Source organism: Rattus norvegicus, chromosome 2, assembly GCF_021556685.1.
Source record: "Rattus norvegicus strain SHRSP/BbbUtx chromosome 2, alternate assembly SHRSP_T2T, whole genome shotgun sequence".
In the NCBI taxonomy this organism is placed as follows: Eukaryota; Metazoa; Chordata; class Mammalia; order Rodentia; family Muridae; genus Rattus; species Rattus norvegicus.
Genome location: NC_141535.1, coordinates 113,712,197 through 113,721,462, shown reverse-complemented (window position 1 = coordinate 113,721,462; position 9,266 = coordinate 113,712,197). Strand labels below are relative to the sequence as shown.

At 44.7% G+C, this 9,266-nt stretch overlaps 1 protein-coding gene across 1 annotated transcript in view; it reads left to right on the top strand.

Moving 5' to 3' along the window:
* The first annotated feature begins 2,864 nt into the window (after nt 1-2,864).
* Prkci (protein kinase C, iota) overlaps nt 2,865-9,266 on the top strand; it is a 67,089-nt gene continuing 60,687 nt past the window's right edge. The window contains 1 exon segment of the mRNA NM_032059.1: nt 2,865-3,106. Coding sequence (NP_114448.1) covers nt 3,006-3,106 — 101 coding nt within the window. The 5' untranslated portion in view covers nt 2,865-3,005.

The window sequence follows — 9,266 nt, the reverse complement described above, 5'->3', positions numbered from 1 at the left end:
TCCTGTTCTAGCTGGTCGACCCCTCTCTTACATTCTTCTGTCTCTACAGATTTAGAGGTAAGTTGGTCTTGAACTCATGGTTTCAAATGATCCTTCTACCTCATCCTCTGCAGTAGCTAGGCTCCCAGCCCTATGCCACCTGTTCTTAAGGCTGTTATCTTGGGCAGGCAAAATAGTTGTGGTGGTTTGTATATGCTTGGCCCCGGGGAAGCAGTAGCACCATTAGGAGGTGTGGCCTTGTTGGAGTACATGTGGCATTGTTGGAGGAAGTGTGCTGGAGCACTGCCCAGTATGGAAGAGACTCCTCCTGACTGCTTGAGGAAGACAGTATCCTGGCTGCCTTCAGGTCAAGAAGCAAAACTCTCAGCTCCTTCTCCAGGCTGTGTTCTCCAGGGCCATGCTGGCCTGCACACTGCCATGCTTCTCAGCATAATAATGGACTGAAGCCCTGAAACTATAAGCCAGCTCCAATTAAATGTTTGCCCTCATAATGTTTGCCTTGCTTGTGGTGTTTCTTCACAGCAGTGCGACCCTAACCAAGATAATAGGTCAACTGACAGCTGCTGTCAAGGTCCCAGACCCAAGTTTAATCCCCAAGACCCATAGGGTGAGAAGAGAGAACCAACTCTTCTAAATAGTCCTATGGTCTCCCCATGTGCCTCACCCCCAATAAAAGGAATGTAATTTCCTTTAGTTTAATTTACTCTTACACATATGGCTGTTTTGACTGTATATATGTATGTATCATATCTGTGCCCAGGGCCCACAAAAGCCGGAAGAGGGCATCAGATCCCCTGAAATATGAGTTACAAACCATCGTGTGCTGCTATGTGGTTGCTGGGACTTGATCCCCAGGTCCTCTAGAAAAACATTGAGTTCTCTAAACTATTGAGCCATCTCTCCAACCTCTGTAATGATTATTTCTAAAGCTAGCATCTTTAGGAAAAGGGATTTTTTTTTGGTGTGTGTGTGGTGCTGTTTATACAAATTATAGTTATAGATTCATATAGCTAACACAGTAAGTAGTTAAAAAATTCTCAGGTGACACCTTTAAAGCCATATTATGAAGCCAATAATGACAGATTTTTCCAAAAGTTGTAAGAATAAGAATAATTTTTTTAAAAAAGAATTTTCTGTGAATAACCTTTTTTTTCTTTATAAATATCTGTTCCTTATATGCCAGCTTTTCTAGAGCTTTATATACTTCTAAACTTGTCACAAGGCATAAAACGTTTCAATAATGCAATTAAAATTGACCATTTCAGACTGGAGAGATGGTTCAGTAGTTAAAGCCATTGGCTGTTGCTCCTGGGATGCTGAGTTTGATTCCCAGCCCTGAACCACAACTCACAACCTTCTGAAACTCCAGTTCCAGGGGATCTGGCGCCCTCTTCTGGCCTCTGCAGGAACTAGGCACATGTGTGGTGCTCATACATACTTATTTTAAAAATGGCCATCTTATTTTTGATATTACAGTTGATAGCAATCAATCCATATTTAACATGATGAAGCAGCCTCTAATTGTTAAAATTGAAAGGTATGTTATTTAGTGGGAATTTTCATATATTCCAAAGTTGTGGATGTTGGATGAAGCTATACCAGGCTAAGTGTCGTATATATTAGCTCTGATGAGGCAAGCAACCAAATCTAATTTATGATTATAAAGAAAGCCGCTGGGTAGTGATGACGCATACTCTTATTCCCAGGATTCAGGAGGCAGAGGCAGGCGAATCTCTGAGTTCGAGTCCAGCCTGATCTACAGAATGAATTCCAGGACAGTTGCACAAAGAAAATCTCTCACCAACCAAAAGCAAACAACAAGAAAGCTGTATTGTTGCTTATTACAACTCAGTGCACAGGTTGCTATCTAGACTGACCTGGGGCTGGGTTCGAGCTACTAACTTAAGGGTAGAGTAAGTTAAGCGACACAGCCAAGATCCAAGGAAGTCTGAAAGTAAGTTACAAGGACGGATTATTTTTCATTCTCGACTAGCTAGTGTAAGTAAAATAAATGCTAATGAACTAATAAACCAGTTTACACTGGACACTTTGTTCTGTAGAATGGCAATATACAGAGAAGCCTGGGTATGGGGGGGGGTGTCTTGAAAAAGTCTCTCTTCTGTGGTATCTCCCAATTGAGTTTCTTCTTTCGTTGCACTCATTAACGTTTTGCTACCTATGTTATTAAATTCTCTCCATAAAAGAATTTGCTGGGCAGGTAATCAAATCTTGTTCCCCCAATAGGGCACTGTTTAATTTCAATGATCGATGAAGCTGACATGGAGAATTTAACTGGAAACAGAGTCTATGTCTTGACGAAGCCATGTTTCCAGTGCCCTCAGATACTCAAGCTGTTCTCAGGACTTCTATGCCTACAAGTCCCGGGAAGCGCAAGACAGAAAACGCGGCACCCAGTACCTAAGGAACAAATCCCAGAATCCCACCGGGACTCCAAATCCCAGAATCCCGCGCAGCAAATACATCCCGGAAGCGTGGCGGGTTGACTGGGATGAGACCAAATAGAAGAATAGGGGAAACAACTTTGAGCGTGGGTTCCCTGTCCGTCTTTTTTGCAGAAAACTTTCCGTTTAAAGTGCGCGTTTTATAACTGTTAGGATGAATAGCCAAGGATGTCACCATTTCAGACCGACTGATGGTAGGCCAGTGGATCTCGTTCCCTCTGCTAGCCTTTCCGCCCCCATGAGGATGAGAGCGCCGGGACTCGGAGGCTCCTGAGCCCGCCCTGCCGCGGAATGCAGCCCTAGGAGCGAACGTGGTGGGAGGGGCCGTGGCGGGAGGCGTGTTGTGCAGAGCGGAGGGAGGAGCGCCGGGGCTCGGGCTGTGGCGGCGAAGCGACCCTTCGCTCGCTCTGGCGGGTTAGGCGTGTTGGTCCGGGAGGCGGGCGGCCACGGCTTCCCGACAGGCTCGGGAGGCCGAGACCCTCGCGGCGCCCGGCGCTGCCCGGATCCCCTCAGCCTCCAGCGGAGAGGCGGGGGAGTGAGGAGATGCCGACCCAGAGGGACAGCAGCACCATGTCTCACACGGTCGCGTGCGGCGGCGGCGGGGACCATTCCCACCAGGTCCGGGTGAAAGCCTACTACCGCGGGTGAGTGTCGGTGGTCAGGGGCCTGAGCGATCGTGGGGGCGGCGAAGGGCGCGGTTGGTGGCACCCGGGACGAATGAGTGTAGGTCGCCCAGGAGTCGGCAGAGGAGAGTGGGTGCAACCGGAGGGGAGGACAAATCAGCTGACGGAGAAATTTGCTACTGTTTCGGGACAGGGTGGATTTCCAGGGAAGCCTCTGTTCGCTCACCACTATGGGTTCGCAAGCCTGGACTGCTTCGTTAGCTGGCTCCTTTCATTACAGACAGGCCTGAAGCCTCTGTTTCATAAATCAGGTTTATATCTATCCTTCGCCGTGGGAGAGTTCAAGTCTGGACTATGGTCAGAGAGCTGATATATGTGTTAGAGTTAGTACCAAACTCGATACTTTTTAAAAGGATGTGCACTGGCCCCTTAGTAGTGGTCAGAATTACAGGGCAAGTGTGCTGACCCACATTTTGGAAGTTAGGGCGAGATATCGAAAGGTGAGAAGCCAAGGCTTTAAATTCTAGAAACGATCTTTACCCCACTTGATTACCAAACGTTTAAACTAATGTCTCTGCCAAAAGTAATCCAGTTCTGAGGTTACAGCCAACTCATTTTCTAGTATGACTTGTCATAAAGTTCTACCTCTCCTTTGAATTCAGTTTGTGGTTTGAGATAATTTAGGATCTCTGCTGAGGTGAAAGACTAGTGTTAGCATAAAGGCTGGAGAGTGGGGATTAACAGAAGACCTCACTACTTGTCTAGGCAGAAATAAATTGCTTTTTTTTTTTTTTTTTTTTTTGGTTCTTTTTTTCGGAGCTGGGGACCGAACCCAGGGCCTTGCGCTTCCTAGGTAAGCGCTCTACCACTGAGCTAAATCCCCAGCCCCATAAATTGCTTTTAAGAGCCTCCGAGTACTGCAAGGTTAAAAGAGCTGTGCGTGCTTTCACATTCCTGAGGGGATCAGCGAAGATAGCAGACCTTCACATGTCTTTCTTGTTTTCCTTTCAAGAGAACTGGAGTTCCACATGTCTTAATGTGTACATGTAAGGCCTTACCTCGGTTTGCGTGTTATCTTCCAGCCTCAGACATTGACTGATTTGGGACTACTTTGTAGAATTTGCAGTAGTCAATGTTCTTTTTACTCAAAACAAAAAGGAAAAAAAAGAGGGTTTGACTTTAAAATAGTCTCTGCAAACAAACGCATTACAATTTTTTTCTTTGAATTTTTTTTTCTTTACAGTTGGTAGTTGCCATAATAGCTACTTTAGCCATTTTGGTTCATGGTCAGCCATGAACAAACTTTGCAGGATTGAAAGAGCCACAGCCCCACTTCCAAGGACAGACACACAACTTTCTGATAATTTGAGCGATACTTACTTATTTTAGAGCAGTGGTTCTCAATGCTGCAACTGTTTAATACCGTTCCTCATGTTGTGGTGACCCAACGTTATTTTTGTTGCTACCTTATAACTGTAATTTTGCTACTGTCATGAATTGTAATGTAAGTATCTGTGTTTTCAGATGCTCTTAGGCTACTCCTGTTGGACCCCCCCCAAAGGGATCTAGATCCACGGGTTTAGGAACATTGTTTGGAGAAGGTTCCATTTTGCAAAGTTAACAGCCTGTGGCTTTTTAGGTGTAGAGGAGAAAATACAGTGGATTTTTAAGAAGCTGTCTAGTTGACAGGTCTACAAACGAGTTCAGTATAAATCCATGCACATGGTAAGAAAGTGCATATTGTGTACAGGTGTAAGAGTGTGGCTTCTCGCCCTCCGGTCTCCACAGGCTCTACTGTTAGTGGTTAACGTGTGGTTCTTCTGCAGGTTGCATTTATTGTTTTAAAGGTTGTGTTTATGAAGCTGGAGAGATGGCTCTGCCATTAAGAGCACTTGCTGCTCTTCCAAAGTATCCAAATTGTGTTTGAAGAACCTGTGTTAGGTGGCTCACAACTTCCTGCAACTCTAGTTCCAGGACCCAATACCCTCTTCTGGCCACTTCACACCCACACGTCACACGTGCACACACACAAATAAGTCTCTAGAAAGTTGCATTAATGTTTCTGTAGCTGTCTTCAGACACACCAGAGGAGGGCATCAGATCCCCTTATACATGGTTGTGAGTCACCATGTGGTTGCTGGGAATTGAACTCAGGACCTCTGAAGGAGCAGTCAGTGCTCTTAACCGCTGAGCCGTCTCTCCAGCCCTCATTTCTGTTTTTTGAGGGATCATCTTTAGATAGCATTTATCGATTGCTTCCACTGAAAGATGAACATTAAGGTGTATAGTACCTCCTGTCTCCTGAATTCTGTGTGTCTTAAATTTTGGTTTTTCAGGGGTTGTTTTTAGTTTTTTACTTACTGTACTTAGCCTCCAGTGACTTGGTGAAAGACTGAGGAATTAATGCTTTTTCATTTTTCCCATATTTTATTAGTTTGACAAGTGTAAACAGGCATACCATGTAAATCATTTCCAAAATTTCTTTGGAAGGAAATTAGTATGTTGGACTCTAGAAATGCAGGTATTCCATATGGATTTTAGTTATTTATCGCTCTGATTATTAAAATAAAGAAAATGAGAATATGGATATATGATTTTTTTTGTCTAAAAATTTCTCAAGGCACTTTAACTAATATTATCTTTTGAAGTCTAGGAAATTTTACCAAAGAAAGGCACACAGAACCCCATGTCCTTAGTGATCAATGAAAGCATCTTAATACTCCTTTTTTTCCAAGCCTCCTCTGAGGACCATCTCAGCACTCTCAACCGTGCCATTTTCTTTTTTCCGAGTTAGACATTAAGATTATATGTTTATTAACAGTAATCTAAACTGGTAGTTATTTTACAGCCAGCTGCTTATTAGCATTGATGGGACTACAGTGAGTCACTAGCAAGGATAGCTAGTAAATATGTTGGCTAACAAATCCCGTACATGATTCCTAAGCAGATTCCCTTTCCCTTACACTGAAATGACAGAGGGCTTGAGTTGGAAAAGGTGTGTTAGCCTGGGGACATAGCTGGAGGAGAGCTTGCTTACAGTGCGCGAGCACCCAGGCTTCATCTCCAGCACTGCATAAACCTGGTGCGTGGGGCACTGGAATCCCCCCACTCAGGAGGTGGAAATAGCTAGGTCAGAAGTGTGAGTTTGGAACCAGCCTGGGCTACATGAGGTTTTTAATCTCAGCGACAAAAACAGCCCCACAAAGAGAAGTTTCTTTTCATTTGCTCTTTCGAAAGAACACTATTCTGAACTTTACCCTTCCTCCTCCTCACTGTATTTCTTCCCAGGGAAGGATGAATCTTCGAATATTCTCAGTGAATCAATTATCCTCTCCTTTAAATATGTTTTGTTTTTACGGAAAGTGTATACCCTCCTAGATATAAGAGGTGTGCAATTTGACTTTTTTCTGGTTTTAAAAGTAGAAGGATTTTCTAGTTTCTGGTTTGAGTGTGGCCTGCACCCTCTTTTCCCCAACATGGGAACTCATGAGTCTGTAGCCCTTTTCAGCCCTTAAAGTGCTCTTGGGTTGGAGGAAGAGAAACAGGTTTTTTTGGTTGGTGATAGGTAGCCATTGTGTGCTAATCCTTGTATAAAGGTACTTGCGGGATAGGATTTAACCAGGTAATGACTGGACCACTCATATCTTTACATCGCATGTGTACAGGGATTTGGCAGAAAGCTGGTAAAAAGCAAGTTATAAGCCATTGTTGTTGAACAGTGATCGCAGCCCAGAGAATTCCTTCTGTGAACAATAATTGGTTTTTGGCAGTGCAAGGGATCCCGCTCTGCTGCTGAGCTATGTCCATGGCCCAGGATTGACTCTGCATATTTGGAATGTAGAGCTGTTTGTATTTTTTCCCCTTACAGTGAACAAGTCCTGTCAGGTCTTGTTTTTTAAAGTATTGCAAAATTAGTTCAGTTGTGTGCTTTCTGTTGTTGGAGTTGAGTGTAGTTCCGCTGGTGCAGGTCTCGCCTGGTGTGCACAAAGCCCTGGGTTCAGTCCAAACACCACATTAAATCAAGTGTGGTGCTGCCTGCCTGGAATCCCAGTACGCAGGTGGAAGAAGCAGGAGGGCCAGGACTTCTCAAGCTCATTCTTGGTTAGTCATTTAGAGGACAGAATGGACCACAGACCCTCAAGGGGTGGGGGTGGGCGGGTAGAGTGGCAGCCAGCTCCAAGGGATAGCTGGCCCATAGCCAGACCAAAGAGAAAAGCACCCTCAGAAATCTTGAATTTGTAATGCTGAGATCAGCAACTTGTCGGCACTGAGGAACTGGTGAGGCCTGAGATGCGCACATGCACACTGAAGGGCTGAAGAAGCAGCGGAAGGCAGCGGCCGCTTAGAAACTCTCCGCAGAAGGAGAGGGCCTTCCCTTCCCCCCTACCCCTCCCCTCCTTGCTGGTCTCTGGGTGGTGAACTGGCCTCGAACTCACTCATAACCTAGGCTGGCCTTGGGCTCTCCATCCTCCTGGCTGTGATGCCTGAGTGCTTGGGGTTATGAGGTATTTGGTCACATTCTTCGTCTGTGTTTTCTCTCCTTCCCTCTTTCCCTCCCCCCTTTTCTCCCCTCTTCCCTCCCTCTACCCCTTCTTTTCTTACACAGGGTCCATGTCAAATGCTGACACTGACATGTAACATACTGGGTATCAGAGAGCCACCCACCAGGCCTTGGTTTTATGCTGTGCTGGTGCACTAACCCAGGATCTCACGCATGCCAGGCAGTCATTTCACCAGCTTAGCTATTTCCCCTTTAAATTTGTTGATGAAACATTGACATTTTGTCTATTAAAATTGGCAGGCATTTCTCAGTCTACTGTTTACCTGAGGATTTTAAGATTTGTGTAATTAAATCTGCCCTTTTTTCTGTATATGTGGCTCCTTGGTTTGTTGCCTTAGGTGAATAAGTTTCTCATTCACAAGTAGCCTACAGTTCTGTACTGTGCAGAGTTTTAAATAATCATCTTCTCAATATTATATTTTGAGGTATAGTCATTAGCAGTTTTCTGATATAACTTATGTTTTAAAATTCTACTAATATTTTTAAAAAGAGGTCTTCCTTTCTCTATTTGTTTGAAATAACTTTTACACACTGCATTTCTCTTAATGTATACAGATAACTGTCCATTCCGTGCCATTGTTTGGAGAGAGATCTGTTTAGTACATGCCACAATTTCATTATTACAGTGTATAGTTTTGATGTACTGTGGGAAGTCTCATTTATTTAATCTTCTGTTCCCAGGGTTTTTTGTTTTGGTTAGATATTGTGCATTTCACCAAGAATTTCTTGCTTTTACAAATGGGAACTTTTGTTTCCTGTTATTTGTATCACTGTGGCCAAAATGTCTAACAAAAGCAGCTCTAGGGATACACTGTTTAGGCTCCTGGTCTCGGAGGGTGCAGCTCATGGTTTCTTGGCCCCACACTTGAGTGAAACATCATGGAGGCAGAAGACTGAGGGTAGCTGCTCGCATCCTAGCAGAGAGCAAGGCTGGGAGTGGCCATAGATAAAGTGCCACAGATCCTCTTCCTCAGTGACCTGCTTCCTCTGGGTAGGCCTCACCGTCCAGTGTTCCCAGAACTGTTCAAAATGGTGCCTCCTGCTGTGTACTAACCATTCTGGCAGCCATCCTGTGGGGGGCATTGCTGTTCAAACTTACTTTCTCACAGTTACTGTATCCTTTCTTCTTTCAGTTACAGTTGTGCTGTGTTGCCTTGACTGCTTGGCCCTCCTAGCCGCCTGTCGTTTTCTTCCCTCACCTCCGTAAGCAGCTGGAACTGCAGGGCATGCTGTTGTGCCTGGCTTTATGTCACCAGCTTTCTGTTCTGTTCTGTAGTTTTAAAGACAGGGTCTTAGTGCTGGCCTCAAACTCACAGAGATCTGCCTACCTACATCTGCCTCCTGAGTGCTGGAGTTAGAGAGGTGCACCACTCGGCCTGGCCTGCTATCAGTTTTTGTATGCTTAAACTGAATTGTCATTTATTAACACTTCTTGGTTAACCTCCCTGGAGTTTATAGGATAATGACGTCTCTGACTGACAGTCTTGCTGGGGTTTTGTAGACTGTGTTGGGTTATAGTAATGCCTTTATCCTAATGAACTATGATTGCTACTGAGAACTTTCACCAGCTACTTTAAACACATCATGTTACCTACACCTTTGAAGGATTGCAAGGCCGCT